Source organism: Gymnoscopelus microlampas (genome assembly GCF_963454915.1).
Source record: "Gymnoscopelus microlampas genome assembly, chromosome: 10".
NCBI classification, from domain to species: Eukaryota; Metazoa; Chordata; class Actinopteri; order Myctophiformes; family Myctophidae; genus Gymnoscopelus; species Gymnoscopelus microlampas.
The window spans coordinates 16,837,600-16,860,377 of record NC_139947.1 but is presented as its reverse complement, the minus strand read 5'-3'; the positions used below and the strand labels follow the sequence as shown (position 1 = coordinate 16,860,377).

The 22,778-nt window shown below is 42.1% G+C and overlaps 2 protein-coding genes across 4 annotated transcripts; one reads left to right on the top strand and one right to left on the bottom strand.

Moving 5' to 3' along the window:
- Positions 1–640: 640 nt before the first annotated feature.
- nr2c2 (nuclear receptor subfamily 2, group C, member 2) lies at positions 641–17,285 on the bottom strand. 3 transcript variants are annotated; one of them, XM_084069712.1, is made up of 15 exons: positions 17,121–17,285; positions 15,057–15,141; positions 14,351–14,446; positions 13,536–13,739; positions 12,702–12,807; positions 11,638–11,817; positions 10,263–10,419; positions 8,151–8,241; positions 7,401–7,546; positions 6,566–6,743; positions 5,348–5,469; positions 4,871–5,010; positions 3,230–3,367; positions 2,586–2,691; positions 641–1,787 (listed from the first exon to the last, which is right to left on the bottom strand). In XM_084069712.1, the coding sequence occupies exons 2-15, from the start codon at positions 15,114–15,116 to the stop codon at positions 1,613–1,615; spliced, it is 1,899 nt and encodes a 632-aa protein (XP_083925838.1). In that variant the 5' UTR covers positions 15,117–15,141; positions 17,121–17,285; the 3' UTR covers positions 641–1,612. The 3 variants fall into 3 exon arrangements, with proteins under 3 accessions (XP_083925838.1, XP_083925836.1, XP_083925837.1); XM_084069710.1 differs by having other exon boundaries at positions 2,586–2,721; positions 14,351–14,427; XM_084069711.1 differs by having other exon boundaries at positions 14,351–14,427.
- A 2,156-nt stretch (positions 17,286–19,441) lies between these two features.
- Positions 19,442–22,157, top strand: b3galt4 (UDP-Gal:betaGlcNAc beta 1,3-galactosyltransferase, polypeptide 4). Its single transcript, XM_084069733.1, has one exon. The coding sequence runs from the start codon at positions 19,935–19,937 to the stop codon at positions 21,051–21,053; it is 1,119 nt and encodes a 372-aa protein (XP_083925859.1). The 5' UTR covers positions 19,442–19,934; the 3' UTR covers positions 21,054–22,157.
- The last annotated feature ends 621 nt before the right edge of the window (positions 22,158–22,778 follow it).

Here is a 22,778-nt window from a genome sequence, read left to right as displayed (position 1 = left end):
TACGAAATCACTATGAAAATATATTAAAAAAAAACAACAGATAAACAAAACAAAAATAATGTATTATAACACACATTTCAATTAAGAACATTCATCTTATTTAGTTTTAAATTATGACTTCTTGTTTAAGTTACAATCCTTAATTTGTTAACCACTGTGACACTTTATCGTCTCTGTCAGATGGAAACCTCATGTCCAAAACATTTACTTTTCAGTATTCAAATTCAAAAATAGCAAAAATAGCTGATCTACAAGCTCAAAACACGTCGCTTCGCACTGCATTTCGAGCTTGCAAATCTGCAATTTTGTATACTTTCGTGTGTTGATGTAGTATGATCAAGTAGGGCATTCATTTACGAAAAAGTTCAAATATGGAGATAAGAGGTTTCTGCCCAACAGCAACGATATTCACACAGCAATTGTTGCTCTTACGTCATACTTGGGGTTGGTGGGGTTTCTCTCCAGAGTATGAAATGAAAGAGCAAAAATGGCCGCTGCATCAATAAAGTTCCAATTCAACATTCCAATTTAACATACAATCCTATTTTGTGCCAAATGTTGACAAATAATACAAACGCAGACATTTTATAGCTTCAACCCTTCACTGTGCATTGTACTGGTATAGCCTGGCATGGCCAGACTAATATCACTGCGTAGATATTAGTCTGGAATCTCTGTGTGGAAGCTGCATTTCCGAGGGGCAAATTCAAAAAATGCCTCTGGTGATAAACCCGCCCCATATTTGCATACTGGGCTCTGATTGGTCCCTCACATCTTTTGAGGGAGAGAAATAAAATCTCTATTGAGAGGGGCCAGACCTAATTTTTGCAATGGCAGATTCGTCTGGAACCAGGCTACTGTAGGTAGGTACCAAGACTTCTTTTAGGTATTATGTTTTAAAATAGATAAACCTCTAATCCCACTTTTAACCTTTCTATTATTTTTGTATCAAGGACTGTGCTCGAACATACTGTACAGCTATCTGATATTACTGTAGAAACTGGTGTTAAATGGTGTATATATATAAATATATAGTACATCTGTATATATCTATATATACACTACTCTATAGGATTGTGATGAGTGTACAGTAAGGCTTATAAAAGACTAAAATAACTTGAAAGACTTATACAAGAATGGTTAAATTAACATGTGAGGAAATGAATGAAGTGCGATAAACCTAGAATGAGACCAGGAAACAGAGACAGCGGTGGGGAAAGCCCTCTTTCATAGGAGCGCAGTGCCATGAACGCTCATGCCTGGCTCCAAGAAGCAACTCCTCTGGAGATGATTCCAGTCCTCCTCATCCTGGTGTCTCCACTAACAACTGTCCAACTTGAGCCCAATTCATAGCCAACCTAAAAGCTCACAAATCGTTGCATTCGCGACGCGTTGTGAGCTTGTAGGTCGGCTATTCTCGGCCGACACCATCGCGTGACGGAGCCATATCACACAAAGCAAAATGTCCCCTGTGTGTAAAGACCTTAAGACAAAGCGGCACTGCACCGATTTTTATAGACTGGGTTAGACAGCTAACCCTCTCAAAGGACAAAGAGGGCATCGGTGAGGAAGATGCACTCATCTTTGAAGAGGCAGTTCTTCTTCTAGGACGTCAGTCCGTAGCGTCAGGGTCTGGGCTGCTGTACTCTGCGTTTTCCATCTTGAGAATGTAGGGAATGATGCTGTCTATTGAGACGTTACCTATTAATCCCGTGAAGAAGAGCTCCTCTGTGATGCTGGAGTTCATTAGACGCAGGGCCGGGAGTCGTGTCAGGATCCGGGTTAATCTGAGAAACCATACAAACATCGCTTTATATGGGTTGTTGGTAGATGACTGGATAGTCCATCAACCACATAGGTGTAATTGTTGCAAGGTACCATTTTGCAATGTTTGATTCTTCCGGCTGTAGACCTGTGATTCATGTCCTCCTCTCTCTGACCTCAGTTTCCTGTCTCTCTACTATGAATACACTCCACTGCATTATCACTACATAAAAGGTTACATGTTTAATATCTGCTGCTATGTGTTGCTCTCACTTGCACAAGAGGCTGTGATATTCTGCCTAAAGCATGCCATGCACATTATAATATTGTTTTCCTATTATCTGACTTTTCCTCCCTAGTTACCTTCTATATTCTTATGACCATTTGTAACAGGGAAAGTTTGGGAGCTTGCATGAAAAATTAATTTACCTAATAATTACACCTGTAAATAACAAACTTGAAACTGAATCAAAAGCAAAATGTCCTAAAATAAAAACAGAGTGAATAAAAGAGATATTCTTCTGATCTATTCAGGAATAACTTATAACAACGATTGTAATTCAGAAGGCTCCTATATAATGCATAATCTTTGCTCCCGTCGTATGAGGGTGTTGCATGCCATAAACAGCCAATATACAAGCTCATGGTCAGCTTGTAGATTGGCCATTTAGCATGCAATACCGTCATACAGCAAAGCATAAATCGGGCCTAAAACGGTTTAGTCTCATTGCAAATCTTTGGTCTAAACTAGGCTTTAGGATTCACCATGGCTCAAAGCTGACAATAGTGTGGGTTGTTGTTTTTGGTAGAAAGCTGTGTACCTGTAAGTGTCATCTGGATATGTCTTCTGCACATAGTCCTGCAGCTCCATTAGGGCTTTCTCCTGAAACTTCTCAATCTGGCTGCTGCTATCCAAGCCTGGGTGGTCTGGTGAGTGGCACACACAATAGCCATTCTCTGAAATGGTCAATGTATCATGCTTGTTCAGTCAGTAGTTTTGTTAAATAGTTCAGTCACTCCCACACAGGAGTTGCATTAGCTTCATTCATTCATTCATTAAAAAAATACAAACTTAATGCGTTCTCTAAATAGCAGGGAAATGTTGCGCTGTTGGCGCAAAATAATTTGTTACCTAAACAACGTGGGCGCTGGGCGTAAAAAAGACATCTGCGTCAGTTGGAAAATACCAATGATAATTACTTAGCATCATTTTGCGCCGGGTGGAAGAGATGGCCCTTTGTCTGTGAACACCTCACACTACAGAATCATCACTACAGCCTCAAATGGGGAACACCTCCATAATTGTTGGGAGGGGCACATCTGACCCCAAATCGGGGTAATTATGCTCTAGAGTGGGGCCAGCTTAAGACCTATAATGACTGACATGCAAAAACAGGGACATCAGGTTGAAAGTGGTTAATAGACCCTGGTCAAGGCACTTGTCTTTGCAACACACTGTACTCACCAGGACTGAACAACACTATAGCCTTTAGGTAGGCAAATTCGTAGCTATCAGTCTCCACTCGCATCATACTGTTACAGAACTCCTGCAACTTCCAGATGTGCTCCATCACCTGCTTGACCCTCTCCCCAGAAACCTTGTCTGAGACAGAAAGAAAATTGCCAATTTAGGGCCTGAACGCCAGAATTTGCAGGTTACTTGCATAAAGCAGCTGTTAGAATGCATAATCAAAAAGAAGTGTGATTCCATGCACTCTAATACCCTAACTACTGGGAATAATCAGGGTGGCAATAATTTGACTGAAGCATTTATATGCATAACATTAATGTGATTATAGTAATTATCCATGTTTTACTCAAAAGCCAGGTTTCTCCATAAAAGTTTGTAAATACTTTCTATTTGAAGTATGTGCGGCACATTGAGAAATCCGACAAAACGTTTACATGAAGTTTGGGTAAGAAAACAGCTATCTTAATCCGGTTTTACTTACCCTGATTAAGACTGTAGCCTGATTTTGGAAATCAGACAACGGTGTATATGTTACAGGTAGATTGGCATTCCAGGTAGAATGGAAAAGAAGCGCTTATTTTCACCGCCCGTCCGCCCCCCAGGCAATTCTGTAGCACCAACGCTAGAGGGCAATAAAAGCCAGTCCCACAACACCACACACGCACACACGCACAACACAAACGAGCACGCACACATGCATGCGCGCACACACGCATGCGCGCGCACACACACACACACGCACGCGAAGTACAAGGGGGTGTGCCTGAGAGGGCGGGCTGGTGGGCTATGTTAGTGCAGCGAGTGGCAGTACTTGGGGCAAACCATAGAGGGGCAAATGCAGTCCCCACAACATCATTTACGATTCTGTCCCTATCGGTACATAACTCGAACGGCGCTGAGTCGAATCAGCAGACCATCGGCTGGTCGTCGCGGGCACTCGCGCCTGGAGGCGCTCGGGCGCGACTTCCTCAGCCTCAAGGTCTGCTGATTCGGCGCGCCTCCGTCATGGTCCAAAACTATACTTTATCGGCGAAAAAAAGTAGTCCGCGGTTGTTTGAAAAAGTAATGTCCCAAGCGGGAGTCAAACCCAGACTTCCACTGATAGTGGATGGGGAGTCCAATGATTATCGAAGTGCGCCACTGAAGCTGACATGTATGTATATCCATGTTGTTGTTGTTGCCGCCGTCCTCCTCGCATCGCAGCCCCGCACCGAGCCTAAAAACAAGCGCTCCACTTCCATTCTACCTGGAATGCCAATCTACCGTAAATTTCGGACTATAAGCCGCGACTTTTTTCCCATTTTTCGACCCTGCGGCTTATATAACGGTGCGGCTTATCTATGGATTTTTATAGCTAACGGCCACTAGGGGACCTCCTAAATCTAGGGATTTTAAACCTGCGGCTTATAGTCCAGTGCGGCTTATATATGTACAAATCATTCAATTTAGCTGCTGCGGCTTATATTCAGGTGCGGCTTATAGTGCGAAAATTACGGTACCTGTGACATATACATGGCAATTTCACTGACCAGTGTACTGCCCTACTAATTGGGGTGAGATCGGCATAGTGTGCAATATGCATATAAATGCACTCAATACATTATAGCTCATTATGAGGTCTGATGGCCATCCTACCATCCTGAATGCTGCTCTGCAGGTGGTTGATAATGGCAGCTAGGATAGTGGAAAGGTTCATCACATGAGCACACTGAGCAAGACCCAGAGTGAAGAGCTCATTCCAGCAGGCTCGTATCAAACTGGTGTTCACCTCCTGACTAAGAGAGAAACAAAGAGAGAGAGAGAGAGAGAGAGAGAGAGAGAGGGGAGTGGGGTGAATAAAGGAACCATAACGTACTCTTGCTGTGGTTACAAAGTTACACATAACACGAGGAGAAGCTGTCTGTGCTACTGACTAAAAGTTATAATTAAAGTGTCTTTGTGCTGAGTGCGCTCACACCCAAGCGGAAACAGCCGAACCACAAGCTGACAACACGTTGTGCAGCAACGCAAACAGCTTATGGATCCACTGTTTACTCCTATAATGATATGCCAAAAATAGGGACGCCAGGTTGAAAGTGGTTAAAGTGTCATCTGTGCCAAGTGCGTTCTCACCCGAGGGCTGAGAAGGCAGGGATGGAGCGTGCCCAGTGCATGGAGAGGAAGAGGAGGCGGGATGCGGACTCACAGATGTAGTGCACATTCAGATACTCAGGCATTGGACTGGGCATAGTCAACTAGAGGAACGAGATTAAAGTAAGAGAGTGAAATGGTCAAATAAACGTTCATTATTTAATTAAAGCCTTTTCCAGCTTTGGCAGGTCTTCTCAGAACGAAGGTAGTTTCTCAAGGACAAACGTATTATATATACTCTGGAACTGTGGTTTTACTACGGATTCTTTGCCGTTTGTTTACATCAATCTCCGACGTGCTTTGGTATAATTTGTCCCGAAGATTTCACCGTATTGTACTGGCAGACACAGTGGACAAAGTGTGTGTCATCTCTCTCCATTAATTAACTGCCATCTGGTTGTGTTTGTAGTCACTCAGAGAGGGATTATAGAGGTGTGTACCTCCCAACATCCTCAGACAACCTTCCTTCCAAACTGTCCATGGTACGTTACTGGCAGATTGCAGAAATAAAACAATATAATGCACAAGCACATTGAGTGCCTGACCAATCACACACGATGTTGAGCTAGCAGGTGTTTGGCTAGTTACGAAATCTTGGAAGTGCAAGAACTGCCGAACTGAACGTCGGCAAGTCACTGGCAAAGTTCTTATGACATAATTGTGTTCTTATTGACCTGCCAAAGCCGAAAGATTGTTCAGTTGGAAAAAAAAGTTTTTGGTGAAAAGGTTAAAGCACTATATTCTGATAGTACTCATTGCTACAGAGTGTATGTTCAGTGTGTTTGTCACTCCACCTCTTTAATAAACAGAAAATACATGTTCAGGGGAGTTGCAATTGTTCAGCTAATCAGGAGAGAGTACCCATTTATCAGCTTAAATGTTATACTGTTCCAGTTCCAAATTGTTCTGCTCATTTCTTTGTGTCACCACTTCCAATGTCACTTGTTTAATCTGTGTCTTGTGCCAATTCTCTCTCTTGATCAGATAAAATTGGTATCCTGACCAGAAAATGCAATTTCTGTTTACTAAAAGAGCTGAAGAGACAGGGTGACTCCTGTTAATGAACAAACACTCTATATCAATGAGGTCTATCATTATATAGAGATATTTAATACTTATTTTAACAAAAAGATTAAGACCGAAGCATACTACATTAATTTACCGCTGTCTACCTACGAGTTGACTGGCTGCTGCGCCCACCTTAAAGCCGACGTGCGTGTCTGTCAGCAGTGGCCCCTCCACCTCGATGATGGGACTATCCTGATCATGGCTGATCAGCTGGATGGTGGCTCCACCTTCGCACTCCCCTTTAGCTGCCAGACTCTGTCCCACCCCTGTTTCTGATGGGTTCAGGGCTTTAGCCAGGGTGTCAAAGGCACTGTGTGTAAGACACCAACACACATGACAATCACACCCAAATGTAATGCAGGTAAATACAAACTCGCATGCACACACACACGCGCACACACACGCACACACACACACACACAGCTGCATCCACAATTCCGTACTAACATACTGTTTAGTATGCCAAATCAGTATGTGAGACTTTTTAGTATGACTGAAAGCTTAGTAACCACTCAATAGTACGTGAAATGCACACTAAATTCGGGAAATGTTACAGTATGCAATACTGGACAATAACATGCGTAGCATGCAGCGACCTCTCTTTTACTCTATTACTCTTCCATTAAACAAATCTATTATCTAGAATGTAGGTATTTGGTGAAACCGATGACATGTCCAATAAACAACGTTTAACTGCTATACAAATTGATGAACATGTAGGTGTAGTATCTCTGCTTTGACACAAGATGGGGCAGTTTCCTAACATTCCATGAGGCTTGATAAGTATGACTGACTATTGTGTAATGTGTATGCACTCAAAAGTATGTTGTAAAATAGCATACCGATTAGTATGCAGCATGCAATTTTGGAATTATTCAGTCTGTCAGCTGTTTGCATGAGACCAACTCTTAAAAGAGATAACGGTGTTCATTAACTTGAAGTGTTCCACACAGGACTGCTAACTGACCGTGTAATCTCGCTGGCAGACTGCTCCTCCTTCTGGCTATCTGAGGTATCGCCATTGTTTAGGTTGTCTTTCAGTGAGTCACTGAGGTTGGCTAGGGATGTCACCACGCTGGCTAGTGTCCCCAGGCCCCCCTGACCTGACTCCATCTGGAGGGGACACAACATATGTAGCCATGCAAATGATTATCCGACATTAAGAGACTTGGAATGTCACCGACTGTCAGAAGCAGTGCACCACATATACAGTAGAAAATGATATAAAGCAATAACGTTGCCAGCACTCATATTTGAAAATACACATCTTTAGAAATAGGACTAGATTAACCACTTTCAACCCCGGGTCCCTATTCTATGCCAATTGATTCCTCCCCACACACATTTCTGTGTTGTCACTGCTGTCGTATCCTACTGACTCACCTGCCAGTGAGGAGCCCCCAACAGGAGGACGTAGAGCTTTCCTCCTACTCCTCCCGCCAAACACTCCCCGCTGACAGGTGCCGCCCCAGCCCGTAGGAGTACATGCAATGACCATTATCACCCTCCATGCCCGGCTTCCCTCCCCCGAACACGGGCCAATTGTGTTCGTGTAGACGCTCGACAAAGCCGGATGCACCACGGTAGATTCGAACCCAAAACCTCCGTGGTGGTGGGCAGTGACTTTACCACTGCGCCACCCGAGCGCCAGGAGTACATTTCTAAAAAGAGACACAAGCCACCACATATCACCAAGTATAGGTACACTATGCTGTACCTCTGAGTCGGTGGCTAGCAGCAGCGTTCCATCAGCCTGGATGAGAGGCTGCTGAATGTTCACCAGCATTCCCTGGTCTAACAGACTGGATCTGCATGGGATACACAGCAATCATCAGCGACATGTCAGTATCAAAACAGATTGCATGCATTATGTGATGGTTCCTGGAAGAATTTAACCATTTTAATCTCTAAATCTTCAACAAGTGTGGTGTGACACTAACAACTTACATAAGGGGAAAAACCACAACCCAACTGTTTAAAACAGCAGTCCAGGATTCCTGCATGTTGACTCCCTCTCCGGCAGGGAGAGGTAATTGAATTATACTAATAATAAACTTTATTTATATAGCACCTTTCAAAACTGGGAGGAAACAACAAAAGAAAACACAATACACAAAAAGTATTAAAAACAATGCAAAAAAAAGACAATGCAGATAAATAAGTGCATACTACACAAGTGAAAGACCAGTGCAGATAGATTAGAATCAGGTGGAATAAGCATTACAAGCTAATCCATAGAAGTGAGTTTTAAGGAGGGATTTAAAACGGGGGACAGACTCAGCGAGCCTGATCTCCAGGGGCAGGGCATTCCAAAGAGTAGGGGTCTGATAGCAAAGGCCTGGCCTCCTTTTGTTTTTAACCGACAAATTGGAATGTCCAGGGGTGCTTTATCTGAGGATCTCAGTCTACGTGATGGCACATAGGGGGACAGTAGGTCTGAAATATGGTCTTATGCTGTAGTGAGAACGACTTTAAAATTAACTCTAAACTCAATTGGCAGCCAGTGCAGGGATGTGTTTGAACTAGATGTGTTTGAACTAGAACAAAGACGGCAGATCATCTAGTCTGTGTCACGCTTCCATAGCTTGTATTCAGCTATCCAGCTATCAACAAACCTAGACTCACATGATGTGAGTCTCTCTAAATGCTTTGCTTAATAGAGACCGAGGACAATCTGACATATTTTGTTGATAAAACCGGGTGGAAACAATTAAGTTTAAAAAACAAACTGCATTGCAGAAGCAATCCAAAGTCTTCAGGGCGGTCATTCATATTGGAACAATGGCATGACTGTTTTCTCTCTGCTGTTCTAGCAACTACCATGGATTTAAAAGTACCCCAGGGCCCAAGAGTTCAAAACGTTTAATCCCTATCAGAGTGGATCCGATTTGGATTTTGGGTGTTAAATATATCTAATTTCATTAATATTTCTAAATTAATAAAACAATATTTCTTATTGATATATTGTAGCAGTTGTGTACTCTGCTAACGCTGTATATCGTCACTGTCAGGTAGAAACCTTGTATGTCCATAACTGTTACTTTTAAAACGGATCAAATGTAGTTATTATTCAGTCACAAGCTCTTGTTAATACTTTTCATTGGTTAAATATTTATAAAGCCCACAGACAGACTAAACCATTTTCAACCTGGCGTCCCCGTTTTGAGCATTTCATTATGGGTGACATTTTTTAAATAAGATTTTCTCACATTTTCAAAATCGAACAAAAACAAAAGCGAAAAGAGCAAATACGTTTGCATGACACTGTCATACTTTGAGACTTGAGAATTTAGAGTTTTACTATGTTACCATGAAACTATGTTCCATAGTTGATATCCATCTGTATATCAACCATACATCAATTCACCCATTCAATCCGGGAACGCGTCTGTCATTTTAGATTTGAGCTATAACCATCATTTTATACTTTGGCTATTCAAAAATAGCAGATATACAAGCTCATGGCACGGCACCGAGTGCCAAGCTAAGACCTTGTAGATCTGCTATTTTTGAAAAATCTTGGAACATTTGTGCAAATCTTTGAATACATATATCTTTTGAAACAACATTTTTTTACTCAAATCTTTGCTTCTGGAGGTCCCTGGAACAAAACATTTGACAACATGTTCGCTTTAAAAATATTTATATTCAAAGCTTTTTACAAATTTTCACATTTAAAAATAAATGGCAGATCTACAAGCTCGCGCTATGAGCTTGTATATCTGCTATTTTTGAATAGCCAAAGACATCTTAGAATGGCACGGCTGCGTTCCCGGATTGAACAGGGTTAAATAAAACATCCCAGATTGGAGCTTAAATATCCCCTTACCGTGAGCCTTCTGTGTCTGTGTCAGAGATGAAGGTTGGCGTTGCGATGAGAGGGCTGTTGAGGTCTTTACGGATATAGATCTTCTGGGTGGAGGCAGCACAGTTGGCGTGTCTCTCTCTGGGCACAAGGTCAATGGGCCTCCTCTCACTCTGTACAGCTGTCGACACCAATAAAAAAAAAAAAAAAGTATAGTAAACAGTACAAATCATTTCAGTGGTTCCGCAACCGTTCCTGGATCAGGGCCTACTTGAAAAACTGGAAAGTTTTCGCGGGCCCACTGAACACGGCAGCCTGGATTGGATTTTGGCTGCCGTGTTAACCCATTTAGACCTGAGGCCAATTCTAAAAACTCCTTCTAAATCCTGACCTAAGTTTTCTGAAAAACTTCAAATATGTATTAAAAAATTAGAAAACATTTATGTTGCTATATACTGTACATAGCAACAGGAACCCCAAAAGGGGTTCCCGTCTTGAAAGGTATAGTTACAAATAGGGGTTCCCGCCCAAAATGTGTTAAGTGGTCAGATGGGTGGGCCGCGTGCATTTTCAGAGCATTTTTTAATGATCAATCAATTGATTGTGTTCTGGCTTGGATCAATGGAACTAATGTACTATACTTTAAGTTCCTATTTATTCGATATCACAATGAAAACTAATTTTTCGATGTTTTAAAGAGAAAATACTATGACCATTTAAAAAATAAAAGTCTTATAATACAAAATGGTTGTGTTTTGCAAATTATTTGGGGGCCCACACGTAATATTCTCATGTACCACCAATGGGCCCGGTCCACAGGTTGGGAATCACTGCATCAACTTATTTACCAGTGTGACTGACTATCATGACTACTTATTTAAAAATGTTAAAAAATAACAGATCTACAAGCTCAGAGATCAGCGATGAGCGTGTAGATCTGCTATTTTTGAAAAATCTTGAAAAGTTTTGCAAATCTTTGAATATAGGGGGTTCCTGGAAGAAAACATTTTGAGATGGGGGTCCGCAGCCAAATATATATATATAAAAATGTTTTCTAAATCCTAACAGTATGTTGCTATATCAGTGGTGCTCCAACTTTTCCTTGTCAAGGACCCTTAACCGCGGACCACCCCCATCTCAAAATATGATGTTCCAGGGACCCCCAGAAGCACAGACCGGAGTAAAAAATGTTCACTTTAAAACACAAATGAAAGATTTGCACAAATTTTCCCAGACTTAAAAAAAAATAGCAGATCTACAAGCTCATAGCACGGCACTCTGTGCCGCGCTATGAGCTTGTCTATCTGCTATTTTTTTAAATAGCCAAATAAATCTTAAAATGACACGGATGCGTTCCCGGTCTTAATGGATGCGTGATCCTAGAATGGCTCAAACTCACAGTCCATCTTCATCCCCATCTCAAGGCACTTCCTCAGCCGGCAAAACTGGCAGCGGTTACGGTGATGTTTGTTGATGATGCAGTCCTGTTTACTGCGGCAGCTGTAGGTCAGGCTCTTCCTCACACTCCTCTTGAAGAAGCCCTTACAGCCCTCACAGCTGACTGCCCCATAGTGACGCCCTGAACACACACACATAGTAGATGTGTGTGAGTCACTGTGCCTGTGTGTCTTTTTAAAGCCCGATTTTCCAGGTTAAATACAATTGTTGTAGTTGCTTAAAAGGACGACTTCACTAATTTTCAACCTATCTTCATATAATTGGTCCTCACTAATGCTAATTATAATATGGTGTAATTCTTCCTACTCAGTCTGTGTCATCATCATCATCGATGGGGAATCCACGCTAATAGAAACCGCAGGATTTCTATTCCTGGAGAGTTAGCATGCTATAATGGAAGCCATTGTTCTCGCATTAATGTTTTTTTGGGGAAAAAACCCTGCCCAACGATGATGTCACTGGTAGGAGGGTTTCTGAACTGTCCACAGCCCTGCTATGGGACACAGACCAAGTAGAATTTATTTTTAACATTTTATCATGAGCATTAGTAAGGACCAATTATATGAAGATCGGTCGAAAATGGGTGAAGTTGTTCTTTAAGGAAATCACCATCTCTTAAACCTCCACACTTCATTAGAATATGGCCACTTAACACTTTCACAGTGACCAGTGCCCTTTGCCTGCCACAAGTAGTGACATGTCTGGCACCTGTTGACCTATAAAACGGTTTATAAAATAGCCATCAAATTGCCATATAAATAAGTGAAACTGTTAACATTGCAAGCTACCGCTATTACTGTTTACAATCATTTATATAGTAATGTGTTAAGAAATTCATAATGTTTATCGAAGCTGACAAAAACGAACAAGTGAACATTTTTGGGCTGGTGCACCTAATTGAAAAAGTTAGGCACACCAGTGCAAACAATGTGTAGTTAGTCTCAAGCCCTAATGAGCTAACAAGCGTAAAAGCAGTATGTTTTCAGTATGTAAAGCTGGAAGTACCTGAAGCCTTGTCTCCGCAGACCAAACAGTACTCCACTGGCTGCGGTCGGTTCAGATCCCCCGCCTGTCCTAGCAACCGCTCCATCGATGCCGCATCTGTGACAATCTGGGAAAAAGGTACACGGTACAGTCAAACAAGCTCCTCTCTAATCCAAAGTCTGTCCTTAGTCACTGTTGGTACAGCTTTAAAATATCAAGAACAAAAGTAGTACACACCAGAATCCCACATGCCTACGAGCCACAAATACCAGATCATATCGTGCTATGCTGTGACGTGGTTTTAGACCAATGATTCTCACACTTTTTAATTTCAAGGACCCTCAGTTTGATATGCATCAGGCCACCGACCCCCATTTGAAACTATTTTTTTTATCTCTGGGACCCCTCTACCCTGTTATGAGAGTCCATTTGATTCCATGTTATACTCTCTGAGTTACAGACCCATAAGGGTCCATTTGGTTCCTAACTATCAATCTTTTAGCTGGGGACCCCCTTAACTCACTCAGTGCCAATGAAATAAACAAAATATGTTCATACTGTGCCAGCAATTTGTTTTTGTTTTTCAAAGTACAAAAAAAGTGCTTAGGAAGCGAGATACAGCCTTTTTCAGTTATTAGTTAATTAAAGAGTGGATGGAGCTGCAAATCTTCAGATAATGATATCTTGGGTTCTGAACATTTTTTTCAAATTTTTAAACTCAGGATTTTTCGTTATGGCACTGAGGGCATTCATAAAAAACTCGGGATAAGTCGGGGCTTGGCACTGAGAGTTAAGGACAGCTGGGTGTCCCCGAAACCCCACACTGAGAACCAGTATTATAGACAAAATATGTACCTGTATCCTGCCGGGCATGAGGCCATCTGCAGCTGTGAAGATGAGCTGCTTTGTGTTGTGGCTGTCCGGGGAGGCCAGGATGACCTTGCCCGCACCAACGCCATCTGCAGTGGTCAGGATGAACTGCTGCTGCTTGGCAGCGCTGGACGGGTTCATCGCTGTCACTATCTGGATCTTCTGACCCGTCTGCTGCTCAGTTACAATCTGACAGCGAAGAGGAATAAAGGGATGTTAATGATTTATCTCTTAAAGGACGACTTCACCGATTTTCAACCTATCTTCATATAATTGGTCCTCACTAATACTCATGATAAAATAGCGATGATGTCACTGGTAGACAGGTTTCTGGACTGTCCACAGCCCTCCTATGAGACACAGACCAAGTAGAAAAAAATGGTACCATTTTATCATGAGTATTAGTGAGGACCAATTATTTGAAGATAGGTTGAAAATCGGTGAAGTCGTCCTTTAACAGTTCATCGTATTAATAGTTGTAATCGATTAACACTATCAGTTAAACAATTAAATTATCTATTTGTTTTTTATTTATTTATTTATTTATTAGAAAGTCTGGTAAACATTGGTTATTTTTCCTGCAGGTCTATTGTCTGATTTATGTATTCCCTTTATATCAGTGCAGGATATACTATATTAGGGATGCACCAATATATCGGTAGTATATCGGTATCGCCCGATATTTGCCTCGTTGACCGCCATCAACATATCGGCAAATAACAAATTCGGCAAATTGACTTTCAACAATGACAGTAGCCATTGTTTATCTGTTGTTGTGATGCATCAATTTTGCACTGTACCTGTATTCGCTGTGGTGTTGAAGCGGGCTCAGCGGAGATCACCTGGAAGTGTTGCGGAGGACCGCTCATCACTGAATCTGCAGGAGAGGACGGCACCTATACGAGTTACAACAAACTTCAACATTTCCAACACCGTCCGATTCTATCAAATAATCTGCAGCAGTGTTAAAACATCTGCTTCTGTTTGCAGGGTCAGAAGAGTTGCGATTGGTCAAGCTAACGACGACGACACTGAGATGCAAGGGTCATTGTGAACCCAAAGGTTGAAACTGAGGTGTGTCCAAGGCGAAAAATACACCAGACCTACAGCCAGTGTGAGTGCACATCATTAGGTTAATCGACAGTTAATCTAACTAATCAATTTAATTGATTAGAAAAATTATCAATTTGAATGAAATATAGAAAAATAGAAGCTATTTTGGGTATTTTGGTGTGACACCGCTGTACGACAAAGGGCGTAAGTGGTTCATTAGACTAATCAATAGTTGATTATAAAAATCATGATTATCTTACAGTCTATGTAACCATCCGAAAGGTGTGCATGCATCGCTCTCTCTCTCTCTCTCTCTCTCTCTCTCTCTCTGTGTGACTGTTTATTTCCAAAATATGCTTCCTCTCTAACACACACACACACACACACACACACACACACACACACACACACACACACACACACACACACACACACACACACACACACACTCACCTCTACCACCTGCTCAGTGGCCACTTTCTGCTGAGCAAGCAGCTCCAGGTTGGTTGTCATGGCGATGTAAGGTCATTAGTGAGGTCTGGTTTGGAAGAATGCCAAAGACGTGTGTGAGACCTAGAAGTGCTGCATACATATACTGTACATCCTAGAACAAGGGTTCCCAAGCTTTTCAGGCCGTGACCCCCCAAAACAATCATATTTGAAGTGAACTGGGACCCCCCACCCTGACAAGCACTTGGAATGTAGGAGTTGAGGCATTCAATTTAGTTTGACTTGGTTCCACAGATAAATATTGTGAAAATAGCAGATCAGCCTTGGCTATTTTCACAATGTTTTCCTCTTTCTTACGCAATATTTGACAATTTGGCCAATTTGCTACTAAAAAGGTATTTAAAGTCATTAAATTGGCTTTTATTAAAGAAACATTAAGAAAGGGCTTAAACTTATAACAACATAATCACAGTCATTAAAACAATAAAGCAAAACAAATAAAGCGGTCAATCAAAAACATGGCATCCCACCCGCCCCCTTTCACTCTGCCTGTTCTCAGCAGGTGAACAGGTGCTACTTTTGAGGTAGCTATGTGTCCGCCCCATGCCCGTGACCCAAGTATTCATGTACCCCAGTGATTGACCAAATATACACATACACAACCAACATAACCAAAAATAATCATCAGTTTAACAATAAATCAATTAATGGCTCCTACAATAAGTTTTTGTTATATGTTAGGATTATGTGATAATAACCTCTGTATACAGAGGTCTTCATTATATGTGATAACCTCTGCATACAGAGGTCTTCATTATGATATGTGATAACCTCTGTATACAGAGGTCTTCATTATGATATGGTACAGTATGTGATAACCTGCCTCTGCTGCATACACAGAGGTCTTGGTCAAGGTGGCCTCTAGTTTGCTCTCTTGGAAGTGTGCAGCTCATCGTTCACATTGAAACTGTGACACGCAAAAAGAAACACTGCTTTCTATACTTTATAGTTGTTGTTTTATTAACTGGTGACATGATCTTTGAAAAAAGGTCCATAAATGCCCTGCCTCATGTCCACATCACCAGCCCCCATTGGCTGAGGAGGAAAATGTTGTTTGCTGATTGGCCGGACAGAGGATCAATCAATCAACACTTTCTTCCATTAAAACACAGGACAAAATGGAGAAGTCTGGCAATCAGCCAATAATAGAGTGCCGAAGCCTTATTAGAAGCATTGCAGTAATTTTTTTATCAGACCAATATGTCAAAATATATATACTGACACTATGTCAATATGGTGGGAATATAAGTAAAACACCATTATTATGTTAATAAATTGTTCCTTGTACATTATTAGCGCATTAAATCCAGTTCAAAGGTAAAAGGGTCGAGTTCACTGCTGCTGCAGGCAGGGAGCTAGGCTAACAGCTAATGTTAGCTTCTGCTATCCAGTGTTGCCATGTTCGCTTATTATAAGCGACTTTGGGCTTGATCTTCTGTAAAGTTGCTGTAAATTATTGGTAGTTGCGGGTTGCGTTTTTTGGGGCTTGTTTCTAAAGTGTAGTAGCTTCTTTTTGGGCTTGTTTCCTAAATGTTGTTTAAGTCAAGGACCCCCAAATGAATATGCATTTGTCTGCGGACCCCATCTGAAAACATTTTATGCAAAGGACCCCCATACAAGATTTGTGTTAAAACGATTCAAAAATATTCCACATTTTTCAAATTTTCTTCAAGATTTCTTTTGAAAATGGCCAATGTAATAATGTTTTAAGGGCGAAGGGTTCGCTTCTTTTGGGCATGTTTTCACAGACCCGGTTGCTTGTTTCTCTCGCAAGACCTGGCAACACTGCTGCTGTCCTGTCTGTTCCCCTTTTGGGATCTTTATCTTGGGAACTTATCTAGAACAATTTGGGTTCTAGCAGTACCGGGGAAAGACCAGATCTGCAAGCTAACAACGCGTCGCATCGCGACGCGTTGTTGGCTTGCAGATCTGGTCTTTTTTGCAGATCTGGTCTTTTTTTCTATTGTTTTGAATGAGGGATAGAAGCGGCAGACAGACTTCACTTACCTCCTCCTGCGGGTTGTTGTTGTGGAGAGTCACACAGGGTTTGTATTAAAGTTCTCCGCTGTTTTTAATATAATAAAATGTTTGTTTTGGTTTTGTTCTTCTGTTAAAGGTCATAGTTCGTGACCCCCGTCGCACCGCCCGCGCCTTGCCAGCGCGTTGAGGTCGTTGAGGGGGGTTTTCTCCTCCTCCTGTCCAGTGTTGCCAGTTTATGTGAGAGAAATAAGCAACTGGGTCTATGAAAACAAGTCCGAAAGAAGCAACTGGGCCACATGAGCGATTCAAACCCATTATACGTTGACTATTTGAAAATAGCCGATCTACAAGCTCGCAACGCGTGGCGCCGTGACCATTGTGAGCTTGTAGATCTGCTATTTTCAAAATAAACTTGGAAAACATTTCAACAATTTGAAATATTTTTACAACACAAATCGGGTACACGGTGGGGTACACACCCATGCTATGGTCCCATGACACAAAATATTTTCAATCCGCAGATATATACAATTTGTTTCCCATGGAAATGAAAATGTTTGAGAACCACTGGTTTAAACAACATTAGACAGCAAGCCCAAATAAGCAACTACACTTTAGAAACAAGCCCAAAAAACCGCAACGCGCAACTACCAATATTTACAAGCAACTTTACAGAAAAACAAGCCCAAAGTCGTTTATAATAAGCAGACATGGCAACACTGCCTACTGTCTACGCCCCCACCTCCCGGCACGAGCGAGCCAGACAGCACTGACGTCATCCCGTCTGCATGACCTGTCTGTCATGGGAGTTTATTAATTAAGTTCTTATTTTTGTCTTAATCGCACACCAATTAAAGGGTGTGTAAGTTAAAATGAATATACATCAATATTGTTTATTTTGTGTTGTTAAACTAAGTCATAAATAACTATATATCTGATTAATTATTAATCAGAATAAGTCATTATTAAGTAGATAGATAAAATAGTCCCCACTCCTTGGGGTGTTTTTTTGTCACTGTATATTTGTGAAATAATTTGTGCATTTACTACTACTAGGAGCAGTGACCACGTCCCCGTCCCGTCCCCGTCTTTAAACGTCTTAATGCAGGGGTTTTCAACTGATTGTGAACCAGGGACCACCACCCTGACTAAGAATCAACCAGGGGACCAATGTTGAGTTGGGTGGGGGTATGGGCAAGTTTTTGGTAACACTTGTTATATCCCATGTCTATAATGCATTATAATCAGCTTATAACTCGGTATGATTATAGTTATAAGAACTAAAATATGCATAGTGACTGATGATTACTATCTGAATACACAACTTTAACCTTTTCACAAAAAAAACACTTTTGTTTTAACCAACAAAAATATCACTTATACACTACCTTTAATCTGCAACATAACTTGACTAAACCTGACAAATTATTGTAGTGGAGTAAAAACTACAATATTTGCTCTGAGGGGCGAAGAATGGTATTTATCCAGAAATGGAAATAAGTAAACGTACATTGTAAATACATTATATGAGATGAACCATGTACATAACAATAATAGTATTATAATATTCCTCCATATTCATTGGTGATAGACATACCTGTAATATTTCATTCAATGTATATGTATCTGATGCTGCTGATGCTGACATCTACATTACCCTCCAGGACCAATACAGGCTTATGTTATGTTATCTGACCTTATCTTATTAATCACCTTGTTGTGTCTTCTTTGACCAACCAATTAAGGGTTATATGATGAAGGTTTGAAAACACAGGACCACAATGGAAACAAGCCCCTAGGGTTTTGTGTTATCCTTTTAGCATCATTGTAAAATCGCACCACTGTACTATATTTGCAAACTGTTAATAAAGTATTCAATCAAATACATGACTTGTGGCAAATTGCAATGCAATAAGTGCACTGTCGGTGACTGACCACCAGATGTCACCAAGCATCAGATGTCACCAAGCACCACGAGTCGGTTCATATTTGATTGGATGCAGATGCTGACATGCTTATATTCCCATGCTTACATTAGTGAATGTGAATTGTGAATGTGAAACAGCATAGAGCGTGCTAGCACACTTGGCTGAAGGCCGCAAATGTAGTTGGCTGACATACACAAAGGCATGTAAATCATGTAAATCAAGATAACCACGAAATATCAAAGAAAGAAGCAACTTTATTCCATTGTTCTATGGTCTCTAAAGCACCGATTTGACCCTACAACAACATGCCATGGCGGATGATTGAAACGTCACGCGTGACGTCTCTGTAGTCAGAAGAAGACTACACATTATACATACAGCAGACAAATCAGGTTTTACTAGTTGCGACACATATTTCTAAGTAGAGAGAGGAAGTCACTGTCATTTCCGTTAGAGGGTTTTCTATTGCAGCTACTATATATATATTTATATATCTGTTCAGATCCTGCACTGTCTGCAGAATAGGGTCAACGACAGCTTCAGGCTTGTTGGGGGAAGATCGACCGTTTCGTTTCATCCGCGCAGCTGCATAATGTGTGTGCCGTGTGGTAAGAGAGTGATGCTGCCTGCAGCCTGCAGCTCTACCACATCATCCACTCCCTTTCAGCGCTGCTGCTGATCATCATCGTCGTCGCGTCCGGCTGCGGACGATTTGAATCCACGAAATCAAGGGTAAATAGGAACAAGCTGATACCATATCACGCCGCAGGGACACACAGTTATTGGAGAAGCATCGACAGCTGAAGGAGAAATAAACCAAAGATTAACCGCGTGACGTGAGTTTGTGTGGGCTGCGCCTGCTGCAACGGTCTCTAAACGCTGTACCTGTCATTGTGGAGGTTGCGGGGAGGTCATGTTGGGACGGGGACTTTGGACCGTGTGTAAGCCCCGATATGGAAAGAGAGGCAGCAGGTTTGGGGCTGTGCCTCTCATCGTTGCTGCGATAGTGGTGTCTTGCTTGCTAGCGCTGCTGTTTGTGGACTCCATTGAATTATGGGTCACTGCATTGAACATGAACACGGTGGTGGCGCCACATGCAGGTGTCTTCCCTCCCCAGATTGTCCCTCCTACCAGGTCTGAGGAGTTCCTGCTCATGCCCAGTCCTCTCGTGTGCCAGCGTGCCAAGCCCTATCTCATCATCATGGTTACCTCAGCGCCTGCCAATCAGGCAGCCCGGCAGGCCATCCGGGACAGTTGGGGCGGGGAGATCGAGGTGATGGGTCTCCGGGTCATGACCCTGTTCATGGTCGGGGTGACGAACAACCCCGGCCTGGCCAAGCTGCTGATCGAGGAGGCCCGGGAGCGAGGAGACCTGATCCAGGGGCGTTTCCTGGACAGCTATAACAACCTCACCCTGAAGACTCTATGCATGCTGGGCTGGGCCCGTCGGTTCTGCCCCCAGGCCCACTTCATGGCCAAGGTGGATGACGACGTCCTGTTTAACCCCAGCGCCCTCCTGCACTTCCTGAACAGGAGCCGGAACCCCTACGAACAAGGAGACCTGTACCTCGGCCGGGTGCACCTTAACGTGGGTCCGGATCGAGACCAGGACAGCAAGCACTACCTCCCATCCGGAGCGTACCCTGCCAATGTCTTCCCAGATTACTGCAGTGGCACGGCCTATGTCCTCTCTCGCTCTGCCTTGCTCAAAATTGCCCTGGCGGCGGCCGCCGCCCCTCTGTCTACCCCTCTGCCCCCCGAGGATGTGTTTGTTGGGCTGTGTGCCCGTGCGGCTGGAGTGCTGCCCACACATTGCCCGCTGTTCTCCGGAGGACCGGCTGTGCCCTACGGGCGTTGCTGTTACCAGGCCATGGTCTCCGTCCACCACATCGCACCCCGGGAAATGCTGCGGTACTGGGCAGATACCCATTCTTCGCCCCCTTGCTCTTGGTTGGAAATGCACGCGTCTCTGGGTGTTTGCAAAATCAGGTCCATGCTTGGGACAGCTCTGGGCCTGGAGCAGGGCTTGTAAAGATGTCCTGCCTGGCTTAATGTACACTTGTTAGGGGCTGGGCCTTGCTTTAATACTGTGAATAGCACAAGCGCTCTGGCTGTGAAGGCACACAGTGCACACTGAGAAAATGTCATTTTATTTTTATAGCTCTTTTTTTGTTTTTAAATACTTGAATGTCTCTTCTTTTTTTATAGGCTTTTCGTTGATGCCACATTACCACACGTACAGACACATTACTCTAGATGAGAAACAAACAGCCTAACAGGCAAATATTCAATATTTGCATGCCCCCACTTGTTATGTGTGACCAATGCTCTGAATAGTTTTTTTCTTTTTTTAGGTTAACACAAGCATGAAAGCTAGAAGCTTCTGCCCATATACATCCTAACACATTTTGGGACTAGATCAAACCTGTTTCCGCTGTACAGTTAAGTCAGAATAAGTAATTACAATGAATGCATGTAATACCCTGTCAGAGAACCAATTAAAACTACACTAAACCTCTTATTAATATTTAATACATTGCTAATATTTTGTTAGGCTACATATGCAAATATACAGAAGGTACTGTGTAGAAATTATGTATGAAAAGAGTTCAGGTGGAAGGCTGTCAAACTCAAAAACATTAGATGATAACATGCCAATTGTGAGACTATGACATGTATTTAGCTAGTGTGGATGTACGGTACATTAGATAAATCAATTACACCTTGCATTAAAATGTGATATGTATCTGTATAACCACTTTCAACCTGGTGTCCCTATTGAAATGTTTAACACAAAAATAGCAGATCTAAAAGCTCATTGCATTGTGGCAGGTTGTGGGTCTGAGATTGTAGAGTGTTGGGAACGCATACACCTCAGTTACTACACCTTGTACCTGTTGTCAGAGTACTGAGTGATGTACCCATTATCATAGTACTTGGAGTCCAGTCTATGACCTCAGTACTATGACGTCAAATTGACGACATCAGGGATCTCCATATGGGGAAAAAAGGCACCCAGACAGACAGACAGACAGACAGACAGGATACAGAGATTTTATAGATATACTGCAGATAGATACTAGCCTGGGACCAGTGGTGGAAAAAGTACTCAAATTCTTTACTTAAGTAAAAGTACCAATACTGCAATATAAACAAACTCTGTTACTCTGTTCCAGAATTAAAAATGTGCTTGAGTAAAAGTTCAAAAGTATTGGCATCAAAATGTACTTAAAGTACCAAAAGTAAATGTACTAAATATTTGAAAATAGCCGATCTACAAGCTCACAACGCGTCGCGATGCGACGCGTTGTGAGCTTGTAGATCTGCTATTTTCAAATAGCCTGGGTATAAAATAGGTTTAAAGTGGTTAGTGTATGTTTCATTATATCATAATTTATATCTTAAAAGTAACTAGTAACTCAAGTTTGAAAGTAAATGTAATGGAGTAAAAGTACAATATTTGCCTCTGAGATGTAGTGGAGTAGAAGTAAAAGTATTGGAAATTGGAAATACTCAAGTAAAGTACAAATACCTCAAACTTGTACTCAAGTACAGTACTTAAGTAAATGTACACCACTGCCTGGGACCAGACGAATCTGCCAGTGCAAAAAAATGTATTCCCCTCTGCAATTTGGGTCAGGCTAGATAAATACTAGACTCTAGTATCTAGTATCTACAGTGCTCCCCTCCGGTTATGTAATACCCGTTGTACCCATTGTCAGAGAACCCTGTTGCACGTACTGTAGTGCAATACCCA